The 26,318-nt window shown below is 35.5% G+C and overlaps 1 protein-coding gene across 4 annotated transcripts in view; it reads right to left on the reverse strand.

Moving 5' to 3' along the window:
- Nucleotides 1–2,987: 2,987 nt before the first annotated feature.
- Nucleotides 2,988–26,318, reverse strand: part of MACC1 (MET transcriptional regulator MACC1) — a 61,750-nt gene continuing 38,419 nt past the window's right edge. For all 4 annotated transcript variants that reach the window (XM_055314676.1, XM_055314675.1, XM_055314678.1 and 1 more), the window contains 4 exons: nt 24,813–24,935; nt 21,299–23,340; nt 17,161–17,349; nt 2,988–3,452 (listed from right to left, as the gene is read on the reverse strand). In XM_055314676.1, coding sequence (XP_055170651.1) covers nt 3,240–3,452; nt 17,161–17,349; nt 21,299–23,340; nt 24,813–24,927 — 2,559 coding nt within the window. In that variant the 5' untranslated portion in view covers nt 24,928–24,935 and the 3' untranslated portion in view covers nt 2,988–3,239. The remainder of the gene's footprint in view (nt 3,453–17,160; nt 17,350–21,298; nt 23,341–24,812; nt 24,936–26,318) is intronic.

The following is a 26,318-nucleotide window of genomic DNA, read 5'->3' on the forward strand; positions in this document are numbered from 1 at the left end:
CACTATTATTCAGAATTGCAAAGCTATTAGGTTCAAGACGTTCTGGGTTATATAAGCTTAGCTATACATAAAGAGAAAATCAATGTAAAAAGTACATGCAGAAGCCACAAATTTATACACTTACTGAAATCTTGATGCTGAATATGAGATAAACAACAGATGCTACACCTGCACAAATTCAAGTTTCTTGTGTACACATAGTCGCTTTTTATTTTGTGTTGTGGACTAATAAATATATATGCAAGAAAACAACTTTTAACAATTATTTTATTCTGAAGAATGCCTTTGGGTTAACCGCACCTAGCATAATTGGTAATATATGATCTTTGGAACTTCACTAACTAAATATATTCAAACCTGTTTATTAGCAATGACATTTCTTAGACTAATGCCATCTATTAATGCTGTACATGCTGCTCCTTCCAGAAGTGTAGTTATCCCCAAGGTCAAAACTTCATATGGTATTTTCTACATTACAGGACATGAAAGTGTGCTGTATCCATTATTGGTATGAACAGTTAATTATCCACTCTTGCATGCACCTCCTTAATTGGTCTTCATATTAAGGCTTTAACAGAGGAAGTGGAGGATCAGTGGCTTACATAGAAAAATTGTTACACTGCAAGCTGAGAGCTGAACTAAAATCTCATCCTAATGCATCATTAGAGAAAAAGCCCGAGGTACTGAAAGAACTATCTACGATATTTCCACTTCCGAAATGCTTAAAGAAGTTTTAGATTAATGGCTTTTGATGCTTTTAATGATGTCAAGGATGGGATTTAAGTGCCTTATTAATTCCCTTGATTTGCTGCCAAATATTAAAGGCAATTCAAGATTACTGAGTTAATCTTGCCTGATTATGAAATCCATTATAGGAAGAAAAATACAAAAATCAGAAAAGTAGAAGTGATTTATAAAAATATTAGAATATATTTATAAGAACAGAATGTTTGTACATGGATTTAAAATTCCTCTGGAAGGATTTGTTATAAGAATATAAGATATCTTTGTATATATTAATATTTAAGCCATTGCTTCATCCTTTAGTTGGACCTCATGTTTTTCATCTTTTAAACTCTTTTTAAACTTCCCAGCCACAGTCACAACACATGATGTGATATAAACCTGAAGTGATTTGTTTAATCTTACTACCCTAATCAGCTAACAAGATCTGTGTCTTCTCAGATCTTAGAGCCTGGAAAAACCCAGTTATTAATTCCGTACTATCTCTTCCCGAAATTCTCTAGTTTGCTGACATGCTAATAAGATTCCAAGAATGTTCTAAAGAAAGCAAAATCACCAGTAAAAATGATTGTGTCCTGAACTTACATACTGTATTTTTTTCCCTCTCTCTGAATTTATTTTCAACTAAAATAAATTCTGTCCTTGAATGTATGTGCATAACTCCCTGGGCAGGCTATGCTCTCTTATTATCAAATATAAATATTGAAAGCCTTGAAGATTGTTCTTAAACCTAATTCAAATTACCTTTGCCAGCATAACAAATACCCCTGGGTAGGTGGATTAAAAGCTCTAAAAAGATTCTGCTTTTACTTTTTAGCCAAATGGACATGTTTTATTCAGGATCCCCGGACAAAATCCTTATTCAGCTTATCATGTTACCTTTGAGGGTGTGTCTTTCCTTCCTTCACTCCTTTACCCTTTTAGGCCCTTTCTGCTGGCTCCCTGCATTTCCAAAGCTCCCCTTCTGCCTGGGGGCTTCAGTGCATGGAGGAACTACCTCTTTTACCCTCCCAGACTAGAAGCAATGCCCCATCTCCTTCAGGCTCATCATTTCTTTCCCAGGGCAAACATGTCTGATCTTTTGGCTTCATGTGATGGTCCTCCATATAAGGCTGAGATGCCAAGGGGTCTCAGCCTGTCCCTTGCAGCTCTTATTACAGATTCAGTTTTACATTTAACTGTATAATGTTTTAAATTGTTACTTGTCTCTATCACTTAGCAATACTGAAGTCAGGGATCATGTTTCTTTCCCTATTATTAACCTCAAGCATCTATGTGTCTGCCACAGAATAGGTACACACACTCCAACTGTTGATTAAATGACAATAAATAAATGACTGTCCAAAACAAATCAACGCTGGCAGGTGACAAAAGGATTGAACCTATGAGTAAGCCCAAACCATCTTTTTGTGAACTCCACCAGCAGTTAGCATTTATACTGACCTAAATTATTATATAGTCTCTGTTTTCCAAAAGCTTTCTGAAAAACTCTGACAAACACACTCACATACACACATATTTGCATGAACACATGAAAATTCACACACACGGGTATCAGTGTTTTGGGTGGTTGAGACTGCTACACTCAACAGTGATAAATCAGGCTTTAAAAAATAATTTTTCTTATTAAAACTCCTTGAGAGTGAAAGAACTACTGTGCACTATGATCCTGAAGAAAAAATCCAAGTTAAGCAGGATTAGCTATGTCCCAAGTTACTGGAAGAAGATGGTGAAAACTATAGTTCATGGATGCAGACAATAGATTTCTGATGATAAATCATATTTCTTTCTGGCAGTCTTTCAAAATATAGTGGAAAAGTATAGCAAGCTTCACTTAAAAGGAAGTAGCTACCCTGTCCCTATGAGTTTTAATATGCATTTTTAATTTTTACTATTTTGCTATGTGCTATTTAAAAAAATAATAAAACCAGGTTTTGCGGACAGAAAACTTAACTTCACATTGGCTATATTGCCCTGAGTGTCTTCTCCAGTCCTTAGTCTTTTCAGATGAAAAATGGGAAGAATGTTAGCAAACTCCACTGAGAAATTAAAAAAAGATTAAATATCAAAAGCTTGTAGTCCTGTGCCTATCCACAGAATATGTGTTTCCTTCTCCTCTCTCTTGACCTGCCTACTGGTAAAATTCCAGTGTTCACCCTGGAAGCCTCTAGTTTATCTGGGTATCTGTGTGCTATAATTATGCTAACAGTCATTTATTTTAACTTAAAGAAATTTAATGTAACTTTGAAAAGACAGAGGGTTTTATTTTCCTTTCTCAACAATACAACAGCTTAATGTTTGCATCTGAAACATACATAAAAATACATGCTTGATTGTAAGACACACCCTTGGATTTTGTGTGAGGCTGTGCTTTCACCAGGAAAAAAATCTTTTTCAAACTTGAAAAAAAAAGTAATACTTTTATGAGATTCTTTACACACACACACATTTTCTCCCTACCATTCTCCCTCCTCCCCAGAACACACCCTTCATTTTTATACTTCCTCAGAAGTGGAGAATGCAGTTGCTCTCAAAAACTCTAAGGAATGTATTAGTATTAAAGCTCCAGTTAAATCTCTCCACTGTTTGGTCACAGGGTTTTTCATTTTGTCCAAAGCTGATTGAAGGTCTTGTAACATGTCTCTGTAGCTGTTTCCATAGTGAGCACTCCAAGTATAGAGAAAATCATAAGCAGGTTTCCACATCATCTATAAAGAAAAAAAATTAGACTGGAGTAGAGCAGAATTAAAACAGAAGAAAATAGATGCTTTTAAAAAAGAAGTTTTAAAAGCCTTTTAGGATAAAAAAAGGAATACCAATTATATGTAGATTTACTTAATATCATAGAAAACATGCTCTAATAACTATCACTTCCCTGTTATATCCCCTGTTTCTAAACCTTGCGATTTTTAAAATAATGACTACAAGTAGGGCCTCTTTTTTTCTTGATCCATCATCTAAACATTACTCATTGCTTTGATCTGAATATAAAAATTCCTTGCAAAATTTCTGGATGATATTTAGATGTTACTGAGATAAACTTCTCACTCTCTGAGACACTTTTAGGGTAAGGTAATGACTCTTGTAATAGTATCTGTGGTGAGCTTTACAATACCACACATCAGAGAAAGAGCTATATTTAATGCTTTAAGTAAGTCATTTTATATGAGCAAGTCTATAAACAAAGAAAAATGTACCTTCATGATCAAGTCAAAAAGAAAGCAAAAATACAGTATTTTAATTTAAAAAAATAATTTAATGAATCACTTTATGACCAAAAGAAAGATCAATATTTAGTACTTCATTATGCTTTCCCTGAGCACCCACCCATACCAATGACATCATTGTTTCCATAGAAATAAATGAACGTCAAAGAGGAACTTCATGTTCAGGCATGTATGTAATGGTAACCAAGGCAACCAGTCTCAGGGAGAATAAAGACAAAGACCGAACAAATAAGACAAATTGTAGAATAACACACACACACACACACACACACACACACACACACAGAAACACATCCAGCTTAAAATAAATTCCCTCTAAGAAAACGACAAAATGAACCATGCACTTATAACTGGAATATTTAGAATCTAAACTTTATTACTTGCTACTAATTTGAGTTCACTAAACTAATTCATTTGTGATTTTATCACTTGCAAAATGCAGGAACACAGACCGTGAGCTCAATATTATGCAAGTTGCCCTCTTAAAGTAGAGCCTCCATTCACAGTAGTAGCACATGAAGTTGGGCCTTGGGATACAATTTTTCATCCTGCTTTGATGGCCTCATATACTCTACAATTGAAATTAAAAGAATGAAAGACCTAAATAAGGAGTTCCATTATGTTTCAATTTAATCTACATAAAAGGCTAGGCGTTGAACTCAAAAGACAGTTTGATGTTATTCGTCCAAATTAGCATTCCTGAGAAACCACAGACACTCGTATCTTCATCCCTCTTAAGGAAGCTTGATTCTGCAAGGTACTGAATAGAAAATAATTATCAAAGTTCTACCATGTCCAGGTGGTCATGATGCATTGTCCTAAATGATCCCAGATTTTGGTGGGTAAGCTTTACCCTCTCCAACCTGGCTTATAAAGAACGGTATCTTCCATCACTGATAGACTGTGAATGGGGTGTCCTCTTGTATATTTTTCTGAATACTCACTTTGAAACCAAACCTAGTGGTCACCACTAATAGTTCAGCAATGGTAGATGAGTTGAGGCATAGTACCAGAGCCTTTTTGCCAGATTCAATCTTGCCTGTGACTGCTTAGATGCAAAGACACACTAAACAAGTAGACTATTCTGTAGTGAGTATATACAAACTCTCTGTAAAAGCTTTTGAGACCTGAGTTCTATATTGCATTCATTTAAAATTCCCTGATGCTCAACTAGCTGGTACGTTATTTTTCAACATGTCATATGTTGTTTAAAATCATGATGTTTATAGCTAAAGGCTTCTAAGATTTTATGCTAAATCCCTTAGTAAGTGAATGATAAAAAGATATATTTGAAGATATTTTATGATAAATAGCAACTGGGATGTTTTGGTACCAAGATGATGGCATAGTATCACAAAAAAAAAAAAAAAACAGATGTTTTCTAAAGAATCGCAGTGGGTAATTTTCAGGTTGTGCACTACTACGTGTGCAGATTCAAAGTAACTTCATAGAGGCAGCCAAAATGGCTCCACTGCTTTTCCTGATAGAAAAACTCTGCATCACATATCTTGCCGCAGCAGCACGGTGGATTGCTATGTATAGAAAAGCCCTGAGGCATATTCAATCAGGCAGCCGTCCCTTGGTGCTGTCTGAAGCAGGAAATACACCCAGGTGATGCAGGAATTGGAAACTACAGATTCAGAAGAAGTCCAATGATACATTTATCTACTCACTTGTGCAGAGAGCCATACAATGCTCTCACATTTGGCAATTTTTACTGATAGAGCGTTTCAGTCAGCTCTCGCAATTCAGAGAAATTTCTGAGCCTGAACCCTAAATAAGACATCTGAAAGTATAAAAGGACTCCCCAGGACTACTCTGAATTAGTCAGAAGTGCAAGGAAGGATATTGCCTTAAACTTATTGGGGATTCTCTGGAGTCTAATCCATAAGCTACATAGAAATGGGTACAATAGCTTAGGGCAATGGTAAACGTCATGATTTATACTAAAATGAGTATATATTGCATTCCATTTTTGTTTCTCTTTTCAGCAAACTAAACCTGAATATTCCTTCAGTGCAAAACCTGATCTGCTATATAAAACATCATTTATGGCTCTGAATAGAAATGACATAGAAACATTATGGAAGCATAAATACAATGAATATATTCAAAATACATTGTTGTTCATTAATTAATTATTTCACTTATTAAATCAAGAATATTTGAGTAGCTACCACTACAAATAATTTTGTTACACAAAGGAATAAAATGATGAATATGGCATGGCTTGATTTTAGAAGCTTATAGCATGGAAGGAAATAGATACTTGCATAAACACTGGCCCGATGCAAGAATAGACAGGATTTGGTCACTACTAACAGTTACGAAAAACTCAAAAAATTACTTTCATATTTTAATTTAATGTAATAAAAATTATAAAATAAAAATGATAGTTCCATTGACTGAGAAGCATTACAATGTAATAAAAAGAAAGATTGGTTTTGGTGTCAGAGTTCTGGGTTAACATCTTGAGTTATGTTCCCTGTTGGATGGGTCAATTTGAGTAAATTAATCAAAGTATCTGAGCTTTGAATTTTTCACTCTATAAAGTATATATAATAATATAGAAAATAAAAATATAGATAATAATTTCCAGGTTTATGTCTAAAGCACTTCTTGAAGGGTCCAGCATACAGTTATATTTAATACTTTTTAATAGGATATGAGTGTGTAGTTTTGGGATGAGAGAAAGGTAAGAAATCTAGCTTTAACCCTACTGCATATGAGGTGAAGGAGGGAGTATCTTTATCTTCAATAAGATATTGGAGTAGAGATATGACCTCCAGGGAACAGTCAAGAGTTTAGCATGACTCATGCTAAATGATGATGAAAGCATGAGAGTGGAGGAAAATGCCAAGAAAGAAAATGAAGGGATGAAAAATTTAACCCTTAGTTAAGCCTACAGTTAGGGATTACAACTAATAAATAGAAGCAATAAAAAGATGAAGAGAAACTGGTGTCAGAGTAATAGAAAATGGAAGGGGGTACTTCATGTTGCAAAAGTCAAGGACTGATAGCATCCCAAAAAGGACATTCAGCTCACAGCAGTTTCTCAGAGCCTGTTGTTCACATAGCCTTCCAATTCCATGTTCAGTGACATCACATAGAGAGGTTAAAGTCATCAATGTTAGGAGTTGTTATACCATGGAAGCTGGCAAAGTTATACCCTACAGTGTAGGGCTTTTTCTCCCTTGAAGAGTTATTGAACATTTGCCAGCATGCCACTGGCTGAGGATATCTCTTCTCTGTTATCCCCCTCTGCTACCTCTAACATCAAATAATGTGGAAGCATGAAGCAAAACTGAGAAAATCAAGAGATTTGGCAATTAGTAAGTCTTTGGTAACCATGAAGAAGGCAGTTTCAAGTGGCAGAAGGCAAACTGGAGGTATGAGCAGGTGCCAAGGAACTAGAAGCCACAGAAAAAGTGGGTCACATTTGGAATTTCAAAGTTAAAGGAAGAGAGACAAAGTGAGAAGGAGAAGCTGTGGAAAATAAAAGCATTTTTAAAAGGAGAAAATCTGCAAAAACTACTAGTATTTTATAATTGAAAGGGGAGGTTGGTTTGAATCCTAACTTAGTGACATGAAGAATTTAGAATTGATGAAAATTAAGGAGGTAGCGTATATAAAACATTCTAGAAGATAAGTTAACTTACTTCAGTCAGAACACAGAAACACATACAAATACTAAAATTATTATGGAGTTAAGGTACATAATAGGGCAAATATCAAGAACTATTGAGAAGAAGTGGGAGCAAAAGCATAAGCTATAATTATGTCCTTGACACAAAAGAAAAATATTAAATTTGGGGAACTGTGTTTTAAAATTGTATTTTATTAAGAGAAATAAGCAAATCTCTGTCAGGTATGGTAAATATAACTTTTTCTATATTGAGATTTGCCTTACAAAGCATGACATAAATCCAGCCTTCATCAATGCATCAGTTGTTGCTGTCTTTTGTGGCATAGCTATATGATATTTGACTCAAATCCTTAAATGTTTACACTTTTATTTCCTCAGCATTTCTTTCTATGTCATTGTACTTCTCTTACTCAGCAAGTGAACATATTCTATTGAAGGCAAAGACACAAAAGGGAACTTGCAAACGTTAATTTAACTACAGACTTTATGAAATTATGTCCAAAAATACACACTTAAAGCCACAAAGGATTTTCAGCTTTGTAATAATTCAAGAGAAAATGAAAATGAAGTTTTTTTTTTCTGGAAATGTTTGAATGAAAAAAAATAAATAGAATAAACAGATTTCTTTCCAGGATGACCTAAGTCCTCCAAAAGCTGGAAGTGATTGTGGATTGCTTAGGTCTCTTCCAGGTTTATATTATCTTCTATCTCTTCAGTGGTTTGAAATACTTCTTCCACTGAAATAGTTCTGCTTGTGTTCAGTGTTATGATTTAAGGGGTGATACGCAGAATCTCTGTGTTAATGCTTAGACAAATCACAAGGAAAGCATGCTCCTGAGATTTTTTGTTGAATTATTCTTAACCACAAAACAAATTCTCTCAGCTTTCTCATCTCAATCACAATTATTTGACACACAGGTCTCATTCTTACTTCTCTACTCTTATATTTTTTAATATTAACTTTATGATGTTATGGGTTCATCTCTGAATAGGAGCATGAGGCTGTCAAAAGCATAGAGTTGTTAATTTCTCAGAAATGTGTTTGATCTCCACTCTATAAGTGGCAGTAGCATCAGTAAGCATTTAACCAATCAAAAGTTAACAGTTTCCAAAGTTCTAGCATTTCTCTAAAAGAATTATGTCTTTGGTTTATCTTTCAGATATTAAAGGACAAAGAAAAAGGTAAAAGAGCAATAAAAGAAGTGGTGAGATGTCAAAAGAAATGAAACAGGAATAGAGATCTAAAAAATAGTTTTCCAAATTTAGAGTGCTTATTCCCAGAAGCCAGTAAGATTCATTAGATAAAGCTCTAGATAATGAAATACAACATGAATAAAAGCAATTCAGATCTGAGGAAAGCATTCTATGTCTTTTTTTTAGCTCATAAAACATGAATTGCATAAAGAATGCAATTGGTTAACTACATTTGGATAATTACATTTTACCACATTAAAAGATTCATAACCCACCTACTTTCCTCATAAAACTATAGAAGCAATGTTTCATTTTAAGTATAATTAGCTGAAGAAATATTAAGGCAAATTTGCCTTATTAATGATTATTACATGTGTTCTATATTCAGTACATCATTTACAGTATCCAAGTGGGCCTTATATCACCTTTAATTGGTAACTATCTAAATATTGTTGAAGATGAAGTTACCATTATCTTCAGAAAAGAAAGGAGGCTAACATATCAAGGGGTCCCTATTCCTTCCAAAGGGAGACGGTACTTGGTTAAAACTTTATGTAAGATTCTCTTGGAAAAGTCTCTTTGGATATAGCCAGCTCTGTTTCTTCTAGGAATAACCACTTGGAAAATCAGGGGTTAAGCATAAGCCAGAGGATAGAGTACTCATTCCTTGCTAGTGTATCCACTCAGTCTAACATCTTAGGAGAACCTGCTGGACAAGCTGTTGTCACTACCTCACTAACTCATTCACTAACCAGTAAGAGAATTCAGGTCACATGGCTATAAATCCAGGCTCATTTCATTAAAGTATAGCTACAGATTTGTTTCAATATTAAGAAGTTTTAATAAATGCTGATTTAAATCTTATACTTAGCTGGACTACGGTTTTCTTTTTTTTTTTTTTTTTTTAATTTTTATTTATTTATGATAGGCACACAGTGAGAGAGAGAGAGGCAGAGACACAGGCAGAGGGAGAAGCAGGCTCCATGCACCGGGAGCCCGACATGGGATTCGATCCCGGGTCTCCAGGATCACGCCCTGGGCCAAAGGCAGGCGCCAAACCACTGCGCCACCCAGGGATCCCTGGACTACGGTTTTCTAAAATTCCTGGTTGCTTGTGATCCCTCAAAGTAAGCCTTAATGAAGAAAATCTAAAATCTAAATCAAATATTGGTGTCTCTAAATCCATTTTAAGATACCCTTATTATATTTAATGATTATTATTATTTCTACTTGATTTTCAGATGTAACAAGATACATAATGTAGGATTAAAGCTAAGATCATAAGAATACAGTGTGCTACCCCATGAATTTCACTATGATGTCATCTTTTTCTTTATTCCATCATTTCAAAAAATTGAGTATCTTTTTGGAATTAAAGATGGTAGCAACAAGCATGATAGTATTATACAAAACAGACTATGGTATCTAAATATTATGTCACTGTGTCAAATCTCTAGTGCAAACAATGAAGAGTTGAGAAATTATTCTACACTTTTTGCTACTGGTAGGGAAATTTCCATATAATACTTTCCCATTTTTAAAGAAATTATAAATATAGCTCTTACTATAAAAGCCCAGCAAACTATACATTTAAGTACCAAGGCTAGACCTGGACAATGCCATACCTGTAAGCAGAATCCAGGACTTGCTGTGTGAGCCAGAAAACCATAAGAGTTCAAGGACATTCTTTTTATCTTTTGCAGGGGATATTTTCCAAGGAAAATGAAATGTTGTTAAACCATAAAAAAAAAAAGCTGACCAGCCAAGATTTTTTTCTCATTTTTTCCATGCATTACCATTCTGCCATTTTCTCAGAAGAGAAACCTTGAAATCACTGCTGACTTTTCCCTTACCTACATTCTTTCTATAGTTACACTCAGTTATATTACTAAAAAATTACTATACTTTATTTCCTTTTCCAAAGTCATTCAATGTCACACAGTTGTCAAATTTATCTCTTCCTCTTAGTAATGTATATTTCACATACATTATTTCATTTAATCCTCCAAGTATCCAATAAACAAGAAAGTATTTTTCACCTCATTTTGCATTAAAAAAAATTATTCCCGGAAAAGTCAAGTAACTTGCTTAAGGTCCTAGGGCTAGTAGATGATAGAGTTGGAACAGGAATCTAGACAAGGAAGCATAACCACTATGCTCTGGCAGTCATTAAAGGCGCTCTCTACCGACTTCAAAACACATATATCTCTGACCAAATCTCCCAGTAATTACTAAAATGCTCTTCCCTCCAGCCCACATATTGTCTTCAGTAGTCTCTAGAAGTCATTGGTATCAAAAAGTACTGAAACGCCCTTCCAATTCTCTCCAATTATTCAAATACTATCCATCCTTCAGAACTAGGATGTGTCTTCTGACAGCTCCTCTCACTTGAACTTTTATTAGTTAATTCTGAAAGGACTTATCAATTGTGCATATGGATAGAACTGTGTCAAAACATACCTGGGTCTGGATCACAGTTCTATATTTAATAACCATGTAATTCTGGATAATTTACACAAATGCATTCACCCTTAGCATACTGTGAAAACTGAATAGCTACAATGTTTTCCTTACAAAGTTTGTTAAAATAAATGAGATAGAGTAAATAAAATGCTCATAATGATTAGCTGACACACACAGTAAACATGCAATAAATTGCAAACCTATTGCTATTCTCATTTTCACTTATTTCAGTATCTAATCATATACTTCCTTAAAATATAGCAACTCAAATCTTGGGGTGGCTGTGTAGCTGTCAGTTTAGTTTATCAAGTAACTCTTGATTTTGGTTCAGGTCATGACCCCGGCATCATGAAATTGAGCCCCATGTTGGGTTCTGTGCAGGGTGTGGAACCTACTTAAGATTCTCTCTCTCTCTCTTCCTATACTCCCTACCCCTTCTTAAAAAAAAAAAAAAAAAAAAAAAAAAGAAAAAAAAAAAAAGCAACAGTTTATCTCCATTCCCAGGCCAAATAAAACTTGGCCTTAGGGAGAACAAAAACAAACACATTTTTCATTCTGCTTGTGATTTTTGTACCTCTTAATGCTCTAATGCTAAGAACTGATAGTCCTAGTAAACGTGTTAAATATATAGATGAATTAAATACTAAGAATAAGGATTCAGAGGAAAGATACTAAATAAGTAGGAAGAATTCCATATAGAATTTTTATTAATGTATAAAAGCAAATAAAATTAGCTGTTTGAGGAATACCTACTTGTCATTTTAAATCTAGACCTAGGGATCCCTGGGTGGCGCAGCGGTTTGGCGCCTGCCTTTGGCCCAGGGCGCGATCCTGGAGACCCGGGATCGAATCCCACATCGGGCTCCCAGTGCATGGAGCCTGCTTCTCCCTCTGCCTGTGTCTCTGCCTCTCTCTCTCTCTCTGTGACTATCATAAAAAAATAAAAAAAATAAAAATAAAAATAAAAAATAAAAAAAAATAAATCTAGACCTAAAATAAAATGCTTGGGACACTATAGCTGCTGGTCAAAAATAAGGAGGGGCAAATTTATGGCTAGAAGATAAAACAAGGAATCAGATCCTCACTGATTGAGTGTAGACTACAAAAAGACTTATAAACACACCATGCCAGTCATAAGTCTATAGGGAGAGTAGCTTCTGATATAAAAATATATTACAATTAGTAATATTGACTTCCTTAGGCTTCCACAGTCAAGGTGGCCCATTCTGGCAGGACAGTTAAAAAATCAGCATTGACAGACCTACTTGTGCCTGTGGTTGAGGTGGAGCCCAATGGGATAGAAGGTCATTTAATAAGAAGTGACCTTTTAGTGTCCTTCATAAGTAAGCACCCTTACTGAATAAGATGGAGAGAGCATAGTCTTTTTTGTTAGGCAAAAGCCAATGGAAGATAGTGGCTAGGAAATTTGTCATATATACTATTAATCCCCAGAAGGATAGGTAAAGAATATCCAATTTAGACCTGAGAATATCTTAGCCCTGAAATCCCCAGCATTTCCTCTTATAAAACCCAAATTTTTTAAATGAGCTACTTTACTAATATTTTGTTGATTCTGTTTTTTGAATTAAAGCTCTAAATAATAAATAAATAAATAAATAAATAAATAAATAAATAAATAAATAAATATTCAGGAAAACTCCAACCAATTTTCATTAAATTTCACATGAAAACCTTGGCAATGATTAAACATCTTTGTATAGCATAAATGTATTTTCTTTTCAAAAGAAATACTCTGACAAACGTATTTCCCTAAAAACAGATTCCAAGTTTTGTAGCTTTGCTTTTATGTAGGAAATGCTATTTCATTAGAAAAGTTGAGTAACATTTCTTATAACTTAGGGAGATGGTTAGTTTAAAAAGTGACATTCTCAGAAATTTCCAGAGAGAAGCTTTTTTTTTAACTTTATAAAAGAATAAGAAATGGCCAAAAGTACTCAAGAAAAATTTGATACTATTACTAATCTCTTCTTTAACTGGATTGAAGCTGAATAAAAAATGCTAAGGGAAATTTTGGTAGTATCATGTGATAACTTGAAAAAGGAAAAGAAAGAGTGAAAGGAGCCCCTTACCACCCTCCCCCCCAGTCCTGACCACACCTCCTGGTTCTGCCACTCCACAGCACAGTGGATTTGGTGTGGGTGGGCAGAGTATAATAGTTAAAGTACAAGGACTCTAAGATCAAAACCCATGCTCCAAACCTGGGTCCATGAATTTCTAGCTATAGGTGTTTAAGCAAGTTACTTAACCTCTATATATTAGTATTAGCATCCACCCCAGAAGTTTTTGTTGAAGGTATTAAATAAAGGTAATTTTTGTGATGCTCTTGGAACAGTGCCTGGCCCAGAATAAGCGCCAGATAACTGTCTTTAAGACAGAATAAAAATAGAACAAAAGGAAAAGGGAGAAATTGAAAAAGAAGGAAAGTGAGTGAAAGAGCCCCATTGTAGACATTGGCACACATAGAGAGGAACTGTTGGAAAATGTGCCCCTCTGAGGAAGTGAGATAAAGGAAATGGAAACCACATGGGAACCGCCAGGCCTCGTTATCTCCCTTCCCTGATGTTGGTTCCTTCCCTCTGCATGTCCTACCCAGAACTAGTATCAGTGTGGTTTGAAATCATTTTTTGACTTGTATATTGATCATACTTAAAAATCAACTCCTTCAGGATCCCTGAGTGGCGCAGCGGTTTGGCACCTGCCTTTGGCCCAGGGCGCGATCCTGGAGACCCGGGATCGAATCCCATATCGGGCTCCCGGTGCATGGAGCCTGCTTCTCCCTCTGCCTGTGTCTCTGCCTCTCTCTCTCTCTCTCTCTCTCTCTCTGTGACTATCATAAAAATAAATAAATTAAAAAAAATACCACCATCACTTTAAAAAAAAAATCAACTCCTTCCTGAGAGAAAAAAAAATGTACAATTGGATTTTTTTTTCAAGGGAATGAAAATTAGTATACATCTACCCTTTGGTTTAAGTGGTCTAAGAGGTAAAGACTCCCATAGATTATTTGGAATGGCTTTAGGCCCATAGACCATGCATAATTTTCCATTTAATAACACAGTTCAGAGTGGTGTTTGTTAGTCTTAGCCACAGTAAATTGAATGATAACCTCTAGAAGGACACCTAGGGATTTTCCTCCCTGCTTCTGAGTATTTTATCAAACTCAGACATAGACTTAGTCCTTTGTGATTTGGACTGTGCAAAAGTGAATAATGGACAAGTAGGCTGTTTGTTGGCTTCCGTCAAGATTTGGAGGAAGACAAAATATAAACAATCACAATTAGAGAGGTTAGATGCTTAACAAACCTGAGAGAATAAATAACGCTCTGATAAATAATTCTCAAGAAAACATTTTTTTAAAATAAGGCCTTACTAAGAAAAAAAGTCTAGCTTTCAATTAGGCAACTTTATAAAAGAATTATTTTTTTTAAATTTTTTTTTAATTTTTATTTATGTATGATAGTCACACAGAGAGAAAGAGAGAGGCAGAGACACAGGCAGAGGGAGAAGCAGGCTCCATGCACCGGAAGCCCGATGTGGGATTCGATCCCAGGTCTCCAGGATCGCGCCCTGGGCCAAAGGCAGGCGCTAAACCGCTGCGCCACCCAGGGATCCCTATAAAAGAATTATTTTTAAAGTAGTTTTAGATTCACAGCAAAATTGAGAGGAAAGTACAGAGATTTTCCGTATATCTCCCACTCGCACATATGCATAGCCTACCCCATCAGCTTCCACCTGAGGGGTACACTTGTTACAGTTGATGAATCAACAATGATACATTATAAGTACCTAAAGTCTCCTTGGGTGGAGTTGGTGTTATATATATACCGTGGGTTTAGACAAATGTATAATGATATACATCCATCACTATGATATCATACTGACTATTTTCACTGCCCTAAACATCCTCTATGCTCTGCCTATTTATATCTCCCTCCCGGTAGCTGGCAACCACTGATCTCTTTACCATGTCCATAGTTTTACCTTTTCCAGAATGTCATATATTTGGTATCATATAGTGTGAAACTTTTTTCAGATTGGCTTCTTTCACTTAGTAATAGACATTTAAAATTCCTCCATGTCTTTTCATGGCTTGGTAGACCATTTCTTTCTAGCACTGAATAATACTCCATTATCTGGATGCACCAGTGTATTTATCCATATACCTGCAGAAGGACATCTTGTGTGGACAAAAGTTTTCAACTCTTTTGGGCAAATACCAAGGAGTGTTATTGAGAGATCATATGCTAAGAGTATATTTTGTTTGTAAGAAACAGCCAAAGTGCCTTCCAATATGGCTGTACCATTTTGCATTCCACTAGCAATGAATGAGGGTTCTTATTATTCCACATCCTTGACAGCATTCTGTGTCATCAATGTTCTGGGTTTTGGCCATTCTGACAGGTGGTGGTATCTCTTAAAAAAAAAAAAGATTTTATTTGTTTATTCATGAGAGACACACAGAGAGAGAGAGCCAAAGACACAGGCAGAGGGAGAAGCAGGCTCCATGTGGGGAGCCCTATGGGAGACTCGATCCCAGGACTCCGGGACCACGACCCGAACCGAAGGCAGACACTAAACCGCTGAGCCACCCAGGCGTCCCAGGAGGTGGTATCAAAATTAGACATCTTTTTTGAAATATCAGAAGAGTATATCCCAGAATAATGTTGTCTTTTTTCCCTTCTTAAAGGTCTGTTATCTTTTAGCTCATTCAGCAAAAACTGATTTGTAGACTGTAATGTCCTTTTTAGTGTATGGGGTTAAATATAGTCTATAAGGGGGAAGTAGACTATATGGGAGAAATAAGTCCCGGATGCTCCTGGCTAAAGAGTCTGTTGAGTGGAGTCCTTGATTGGACACCCAGGTTCTAGGAACCCTGAAGCTTCCACTGCAGCTGCTGGGATTCAACTGACTTGATTTGACTCTTCAAGCTTCATGGAAAGGTTGTCTTGTTTTGCCCATCTAGCTGGCATAGTTGCTTCAAAACCAGAAAATTTTCTCAAGAAATTAAAACCCAGCTCTATGTCCAAATAGGAAGTGGGGAATATAACTTCCAAATCATCCTTTAATCAAAGAAATGACTTTTTCTTAACTGAAATATCTTGAAAATGCTTTCACTCATGTGAGAGAAAGCTACAGGACATTTTATATGTGCTCGTCACCAGAATAGTTTCATTTAAGTTAATAAAAATGGACTCTTTATGGTAAATAGAGAAAATATTTATCTAACTTAGGTGTAACAGTTTACATTTGTTTTAATATTAATAAAAACAACATTTGCATGGCAAATATTTACTTTATACCAAGTGTTGTTATTCTGTATTTGATGTCTATAGTTCTTACTGTATACAAAATTGTGAAGGAGGCAATGAAACTCTTAGATATTTCTGGCTCTCATTACCAGTGACCCCGCACTATCTACCTCCTTAATGCTTGTTACCAAACATTATTTATCACAAATGACTAAGTCTATGACTGAAGGCTGATAAATACTTATTATTATGTCCTGTTCCTTTATTCTGATTTGGCCCCATTTCCTCCCTTCAAAGTTTATCTCTTCTCTGCCTCAAGTTCTTATAGCCCTGCCTACTGATTGACTAGATATCCAATTTGGTCCATTTATTTGAGCAAAGATCATGTTAACATGCAATCCAGTAGGAGAAACATCAATATATTTTAAAGGTTCTTGATGCCTTTAAAGAGCGATGTGTGTATTCAGATAATGTTGATGGTTATGGGTGCAGTGACTTCAGTTAGTGGATCCTCTAGGACACTCCCTTATTTAATCTCTGTATGTAGTATAGGTTTGATCACATTTGATTTACTTGGTCTGTAATTTTTTTTACTATTTAATTAGACAAATCTTACCTCAACAGCAACATGTCCAGCTTTTCCTCGGTGAGGAATTTCATATGCCTCCATCTGTTGCTTTGTGAGTCGTACTAACTTTTCAGCTAGTTCCCTCCAGCCTTTTCCAAGCTTGACAGCTGAAGTCAGAATAGCAGACTCTTGGATAAGATGTGCTACTAACCCTTGGCAATCCATCTTCAGCAGAGCCTGCAGCAACAATTACATATCATAGTTAAAATCAACTAATTTGGGCTTTCTCCTGTAAGTTAAAATTTTCATTATATTTTCTAGAAACTGGCAACCTCTTTCTCACCACATGTATATTTGAGGTTTCTAAATTCAAAAAGCTGATTTACTTTTAAACAAATCCAACCAGCGAAGTACAGAGGATATGACTAGACCAAAATTAGGGGAGATTTAAGCCCAACTCTGTGACTAATTATAGGGCCCTGGGTAGGCTACTCAACTAATATGTTTCTTAATGTACTAATTGGAAAAGGAGGAAGTTGAACTAGACACTTCCAAAGATACCCTGAGGTTCTGACAGTCTATAATTTATCAACCCAGGGATGATTATTCACCCTACAAAAAATAATCCCTTTCCTTACCAGAGAATTGGCTACAGGAGTTCTCTAAAGAATAAGCACACTAGTGCTGGTAAATATTATTCTACTTTTCATCCAAATGTGATCTAAAACTTCCCAGAATAGTGCCTCTTGCATAAAAATGAGATACTTCTACAACTCTGAACAAAGCTATTGATATCTATGACCTTAGAAAATTAACTCTCTCCCTTCACCATCAGTGTAATTGCGTTAAATAGAAACCACAGAGTATTAAAGATAAAAAACTTAGTCTTCAGCAATGCAAAATGGAAAACCATCAATTTTTCCCTCCTTCCTCTCTTTCCTTTCTTTCCCTCTTTCTCTTCCTTCTTTAGTTAGGCCTCTGAGCTTTGTCAATCACCATGTATATTTCAAGCAAATCTATGAGCTTCCTTTTGCCTTGAATATGTTTTTAAAACATGGCATTAGGTCTATCTATATCTCTTGCCTGTTCATACAAGCAAATAAACAGGTATGGTAGTGCCTTGTCACTTAACAGCACTTAAAAGCTTTATGTATCACTATGAAACAATAAGTAAAAATGAATGGCCAAGTAGGGCAACTAGTAAAGTCCATAGAGTATTCATTCCTATAAGAACATTAGAAAGACCACCCATGGGGGATCCCTGGGTGGCGCAGCGGTTTGGCGCCTGCCTTTGGCCCAGGGCGTGATACTGGAGACCCGGGATCGAATCCCACGTCGGGCTCCCGGTGCATGGAGCCTGCTTTCTCCCTCTGCCTGTGTCTCTGCCTCTCAATCTCTCTCTCTCTCTTCTCTCTCTATCATAAATAAATAAAAATTAAAAAAAAGAAAGACCACCCATGGTTTTTATACACCGACTGTACTGGTCCTTAACTTTATGGTGAGGAGTTATGAACTCAGGAAAAAGCAGCATAGAGCCAGCAGGCCCCTGAAAGTGCTTTTAGTAAATTGTGGAATACTTTTAGAAATGCTTATTCCAGATTGTTGTTTTATGGAAAAGAAACCTGCACTTGGAGTTACAAAATCTGAGTTTAAAATTCAATTCCACAAAGGACGTTAGATAAATCACAAAACATCTCTGTCTAATGATTTTTTAAAGTGGATACAGAGGTAATACCATCTTCTCTAGCTGCCTATCTTTGTGAAAATTGAATCAGATATTCAAGCGCTTTAGGAAATGTCAAGTGTCAAATATATAAGGACAACCAGTCTCAATGTCTAGATAGGACTACTTTTTGAACCCACTATCTTTATTAGTTCCCTTCCAGCACTCCAAATTAATATATATTTCAACAAAAATGTACTTATTGTGCAAATAAAGTTTCAAGAGATGGTCTCTCTATACCTCACACTTCATCATCTTCTGGCCATATAACCAGGCCAAGCCCCTTCCACACAGGAATCCTGAGCTTCCACTGAGGCACAGTAAGAGTTTTTATGAACTATTCCCTTGAATGTGTTCTCCATCAGCACTGATTAGTTAGTTACCAAAGCCACTCAATTAATTAGCATACACCAATATAGTGCAGGTATGATTAGGTTTAAACTTCCAGACCATTTGGCCAAAAAATAACTTTATTTTTGGTCACTAGGAGAAACAAGAAGGCAATTTTCAATTCAAGCCTTCATGAGTCCATGCTGAACACGAGCTAATGCAGAGGTAATGAGATGTAATGAGCTGCTGCAAAATGCACATGCAGCTTCACACAAGTACATTAGCCAATAACTCTAAATGGCCTAGATGGAGAATTCAGCACCCCATCATAAAACTAGCTATTGAACAACTGGATATTGGGGCTTGTAAAATTTAACCCTGTCAGTATCACTGTAGAATCATAAAAATAATGAAAGAAAATGTTTTATATATACTATTTCTTTATTAAATTATTACTAGTGTCTCAGAATAAATTCCTCTCCAAAACCTCTCTCCTCCATGTGCACCTCAACACCTCAATTAAAGCTCTCCTTCTCTACATGAACCTACCTCTGTAATCTTACTCATCTCTTGGAGGGCCCCAGTCTTGCAGTTACAATGGTATTTACTACATGCTCAATATACATATTCACACAAACTTTTATACCAGACCACATAAACACACACACACACACACACACACACACACATACACACACAAATTCATAACTGATTTAGGAAAGTATAATAGTATTAAGTGTGGCTTTAGAACCAAACTCAAATCTACTTCTGATACTAACCAACTATGGGATCTTGGGCAAGTTTCCCAGCCTCCCAAGACTATCTTAGTAGGATGAATCTTCTGGCTAGCTATACTTACTCCATAGAGTTTCTATGGTTAAGTGAGATAGTGTGTAGAGGGAATTCAGCACAGGGTCAAACACATAGAGAACGCTAAAGGAGTGTTAGCTACCATTATTATTATTTATGTATTCATATTATAGTCACTTTAGGAATATACTCTTGATTTTTCTTTTGACTTTTATAAAATACTGAATTTCCACTTTAAAGGCAAAATAGTTCTTTATCTATTTTATAACTCTCCACTGAGCCTTACAATGAAGTAAATGTTATGTTGAAAAAAAATGATCCTGAGAGTTTTATTAAAACATGAAGACTAAGAAGAGAATTAGCAATATCATTTTTGGGGTTGTGATGCATTGCATACACAAGAAGAATATTAGCTTGATAAAATAAAGGACAGTGACGATATGGGTTTTTTAAAATTTTAACAGCATGTTTTAAAAACAAAACACTGCGAAGTAAAAAAAAAAAACAACAACTCTATATAGTGGACCTACAAGAATGGACAAGTTAATCAATCTTGTTTCAGTTTGCCTTTAAAAAAAAAAGATTTATTTATTTATTTTTAGAGAGATTGAGAGAGCAGGTGGGGAGGAGCAGGAGAAGGAAAGAGAATCTCAAGCAGATTCCATGCAGAGGGCAGAGCTCAACATGAGGCTTGATCCCAGGACCCTAAGATCATGACCTGATCCAAAATCAAGAGTCAGACAATCAACTGAGCCACCCAGACACTCTAGAGAGAGAGTGTGAGCGGGTATGGGGAGGGAGGCTCAGAGGGAGAGAATCAAGCAGACTCCCTCCTGAGCATGCAGCCCCACTCTGCACTCAATCCCACAAGGGCTCAATCTCACTGCCCCGAGATCATGACCTGAGCCAAAAACCAAGAGTCCTACGCTTAACCAACTGAGCCATCCAGGCACCCCAGCAATTTGGTATTATTTACTTCCATGTTATTGAAGCTGCTCTGATATTTTAAAAGCTATTCAACTACTTGACAGAGGAGGAGAAGAGATCTCTTAACTGCTGTACTCTAGCACAAACAGAATCTTTAATGTGCCTTTGAAACATGATCCTCAGGAGCCTAGTTTCTGGGAAAATCACACTTGAATATTAAAACTAAGAAATCAATTATATGATCTTGTAAGAAAATCTCTGTATTTGCTATAAAGTGACTCAGTTTATTTGAGCCTGCTGAGAATTTTTTAACTTCTGTCACATGTTTCTATAAATATTCCCAAGTTAATAAAGTTCTCTATAGTAAACAAATTACTGTGATCAAGCAATACTCACCACAGTAAGTTCGTAAAGAAACTTCCTGGTATTTTTATCTGCATGGCAATCTTCCTTTAACTTCTTTACAATATAGGAAACGTTTTCTGATTCTTTGTCTGCTTGTATTTGATCAAAATCTTCTAGTGCCTGATGTGAGTAACCCAAGACATCAGCTAAAACTTTCCAATCATAAACTTTTTCTGACACCAAAGTCAATACAACTGAGTAGATGTAAGTCAGTTTTTTGAAAGGTAGGGTAATTTGTTCAAGAAGATTTCTGGTTGTGAAGACATTATCTGACATAGATATGACTTGTTCTTTTGCAATCACCTTGACATTTTTGCAATGTATAAGTCCAACCTTACCTCTGAGGACTCCTACATACCATTCTTTCACTCTGGACTGCCCAATGGCTTTTACCTTACCCTCTCCAAGAAGAGCTACTGTGTCCCCTTTGAAATATTCAAGTAAGTAGTCACTCTTTTTTTGCCTTAGCACTGTCTTCAGGGTTACTCCATAGTTGTTAAAGTTCATATTTTTGTCTTGAAATGTGGGATATTTAACACACACTTTTGGTAATAATGGAGCAGACTTGATTTTCTTCTCTTCCTGCAAATCAGCTGGCAGATTTGAGAATCTTTTCAGGTTGGGAGCTGGGTCAGGTGTAGTGACAAAGAACTGTGTCACTGCTTTACCATCAGGAGGCTCCATCTGAACACGGAAAACACACAAGTGCATTTCTCTGGAGTCAATTAAGGAAAATAAAAATTGTTGATTAACTACTTCACCTGCTAGCAACTGATTTTGTTTAATTTCTTTCCTTTCTCCTTCTGCCTTTACTTCAAAATCAGGATCACATGAAAAAACAGAAATATTTAAATCTTGTGGCTTGTCAAGTAAGAACGAATGCTTCCCCCAGAGGTGAAACACAACTGGAGATGTATTTTTTCCACCTTTCTTTATATCTGAGATTGTAAGCTTTCCTGGCATATAACTGTGTCCACAAACTATGAAAATAGCAGTGAAACTGGGATGAATGTATCTGGGCCCATAAATCCCTACTGATGTGGTTTTGTGGATACAATCCCAAACGGTGGCAGCTGGTGACCGAGTAGATTTAATTTGTGCAGCAACCACGAGATACATCACCTGGCTCAAGTCTATTAGCTTGACTTGGATGATGTCCTTATAAATATAGCAGTTGTTCAACACTTTGAAAGGGCCTTCTTTACTCGGGCTGTGTAAACACACCATTTCTGTCATGACTTGGCTGAAAGGATCCTTTCTCACTTCAGCCCCTATTTTCATCTCCAGCAAAATGGCTTCCATTGTGTTAAGGTTGCCTAACATGATTTCCAACAGTGGGCTTACAGTGCATGAAAGATCATGGTTAAGCATTTGTGGAGGTTCAAGGAATGCCCTTAGAGACACCTCTTGGAAGTCTCCCACAGCTACATGGCCTTGGGGCACATGAACAGTGATATCTGATTCAGGTAATTGTACTGACCCTCCTTGGTGGCTTAATTTACAAACTATCACAGTCTCTGCAACTTGTGTTTGGGCCCATCCAGGATTCTGATTAATTATATTCAAATCCAAGCAGGAACGGGCCAGCTGGCGTTGACTTAACCAAGCCATTTTATAAGCCTCTCTATCATCCTGAAGCCATTCTAAGTCTTGTTCCAGTATCTGGCCAGAGTTATGTATACTCTGATGGCCATGTGCTGTGCCATCTAAAATGTCCAAAAGTTCTGAAACACTTTTAGATCTTCCAGATGTCTGTGCAGAAGACTGCCTAAGCAACTGATGCACATCTAGTTCATCACCAGAAGAATCAAAAGAATTTCCAGTTTCTATTTCTCTATAAAAAAGAAAAGGATCTTCCTTCAAGATGGAAATATTATCTCTCTTCTGGTTATTTCTTAGCTGAGTTATGTCATCCAAAAATGGGTTAGAAGCAGACAGTTCATTCCAGAATGGATTTGTAGCCTTGGAAACATTATTGCCTTGACGTGTGAGACGATCTGACCAATTGAGAAGAAATCCTGGGTCTGGACGTTCTTGTTATTTAGACAAAAATAAAGCAAAACAAAGGTGAGGTAACATTCTGAGATATAAGCAAGAGTATTTCTTATAGCTTAAAACTTCAAGACTTTTTATTTTGCTTTTTGATCATCAGTCTAATAGCTACTACAAAATTAATGTTAAATTTTCTCAAATTGTCATGTTATAAGGGAAGAGAAACTGTTCTACCAGTTTATTTTGTTCATGTTTAATATTATTTTGTCTTAGGACACTGTAATTTACAAGTAAGTGTTCAAAAATTCAGATAATAATCATTTGAACACATTTCCTTGAAAATTACCCAGACGACATATACTTATACTTTATTGTTTTATATTTCATTTCCACAAAAGAAAGCCTCTGAACAAACAGAATAATTCAGTCAACTATCCAAATTTTTCTAAACACTAGTCAGTCTCATTATATGTAGATTGTTCATTTAATGTTTTTCTTTCCTGATAATAGTCCACATGTAAAAAAATCAAATAAAGCATCTGTGAATAGCTAAAATAATTTTTAAAAAACAATATGCCAAGAGACAATATGCCAATTAGACAGTAATGCATTTCTTAAACTATTTCCTGCTAGCTTTATGCTGATAAATTTTAATAACATTGAAATTTTTCATGGAAAAAATTTCATGAAAATGAACATTGAAAAATAGATCACCGTTAGATTTACTACTTGAAAGAATTCATTGAGCTTTTCCGAGTTTAAAATGACAAAGAATGGGCTTATCTCTATGAAATGAAAACATGTGATTACTTTGACAAGTGAATATTTTAAGAATCAGCAATACATGACTATATATCTCACAAATATTAGTGATTTTTTAATGTTTAGAGTAACTAATCCTTGGTCAATTCTCAATAGATATTGGTATTGATTCTGAGAACTTTGTGAAACTGGTACTGCTTTCATGAAAACAAAAGCCAAACTGGCCAGCCAAAATTGAAGAAGAAATTCAAGTAAACTGTCAGAGTTTTTTGTTTAATATGTATAGAACTATATCTTATTTGAAATGAGTTTTAAGCATCACATATTAAAAGTTAGAAGATGTATTTGAAAAATAAAAGTTGCATTTCTCATTTCCATGTTTCTTCAATCTGGTTTCATCTAACTCTCTTAAAACTTACTTTTCCTCTCAAGATCAGTTCAATTCTTTTATGAAGGTTTCTTCATGAAGATTTCTTACCCACTCCAACCTCTAAGATATCTTTAACCCCAAAATTCATTATATTTACTGCATATATCATTCACTTAATAATGAATTTTTGCCTTCTCCTAAGGTTTATGTAATCAGTTGGCTATGCTATTTTATTTTGCTCATCTTTTTAATGATAGTGTAAGTATTTCCACAATAAGTTTATAATTTTGTAGTTTTAATCTTCTGTAGCTCTTTTCAGAGGTAGCCCTCCAATAGTTATTGGTGATGGGTAAAAAAATTACAAGTTATAAATTCTCATACCTGTAATATGGAAATTTCTTGAGGATTTCTGAGCCTCCATGTCAAACAAATTTCCTTCAGATCTACTTTGCGAAATTCCTCCTAGCCAAAATTGGGCTTTTTCATTGGTTATCATTTTTCCACCTACAAAATAAATAAGTAAATAACAAATTGTATAAGCATACACATACAGGTTGGCAGAGAAACCATACTTAAAGTATTCACACATACTTAAGTAGAAAACTGCAGAGTATAGAAGTATACTATTCTATAGAATTCTATAGAATAGAGTATAAAAATACTCTAATTGATCCCCTACTTCTATTGGGATGTTGGACTAGATATCCTAAAATATTCATTATTAGCACTTCACTGAAAAATACTCAGATTCTGAATTAATACTAACAAGCAAAATTAGAATGTATTACTGATCCTATAAAAAAAAGTAATTAATGAAAATCCCAAGGATAACAAAAAAGAATAGTAAGTTGAAACTACAATAAACAGGAAATTCCTGTTTGGTGACTGGAAAACAAACATTCACAAAAGTGGAAATTATCCCCTAAATTCTTCTATACATTCATTGCAGTTCCAAGAGAAATCACAACATATCACATATATGTATGTGTTCGTAATTCCTTAAGCTATGTTAAAATTTATATAGAAAAGCAAAGAGCTAATATCCAAGACAATCCAGAAAAAGAACAGGAAGAAGTGAAGTGTGCCACCAGCATTTATTATAAATATGTGCTAAGTAGGACACTATGAAATGGGATCAGAAATAAACTAAGGACACACAATACACCTACAAACAGACCCACCCTCACATGAAAACTTGATATATGACAGAATTTGCCACACAGAGCAGTATAGAAATGATGGATTGATTGAATGAAGATACAATTGGTTGTCCATGCTTAAAAGTATTACATTGATTATACACAAAAATCAATTCTAAGAGATTTAAAGACTAAAAAGGCAAAACTTTAAAACAGAATCTAAGAAATTACCTTTATGCTTTCTGAGAAGAATTTCTTAAGCAAAGCACAAGTACAAAATGTAAACCATATTAAAGAAGAATGAGAAATCCTATAGATCAAAAGACATCATTTACAAAAAGTAAAACATAAACCAAAAAAGTGGGAGAAGATATTTCCATTACATGACTGAAAAAGAAAAAAAAATACTGGATTCTAAAAGACTTCAACAAATCAGGGATGCTTGGGTGGCTCAGTTAGTTAAACATCTGATTATTTTATTATTTTTAAGATTTTTTTCATTTATTCATGAGACACAGGGAGAGAGAGGCGTTCCAAGAATCTGATTCTTGATCTCAGCTTAGTCTTGATCTTGTGGTCCTGAGTTCAGGCCTCACACCGGGCTCCATGCTTGGTGTGGAGCCCACTTAATAATTAAAAAAAAAAAAAGAAATTTAAAACACTCCCATAGGGGCACCGAGGTAACTCAGTGGTTGAGCATCTGCCTTTAGCTCAAGTCATGATCCTGGGGTCCTGGGATTGAGTCCTA

The sequence above is a fragment of the Nyctereutes procyonoides genome, unplaced genomic scaffold (assembly GCF_905146905.1).
Source record: "Nyctereutes procyonoides isolate TBG_1078 unplaced genomic scaffold, NYPRO_anot_genome, whole genome shotgun sequence".
Taxonomy (NCBI): Eukaryota; Metazoa; Chordata; class Mammalia; order Carnivora; family Canidae; genus Nyctereutes; species Nyctereutes procyonoides.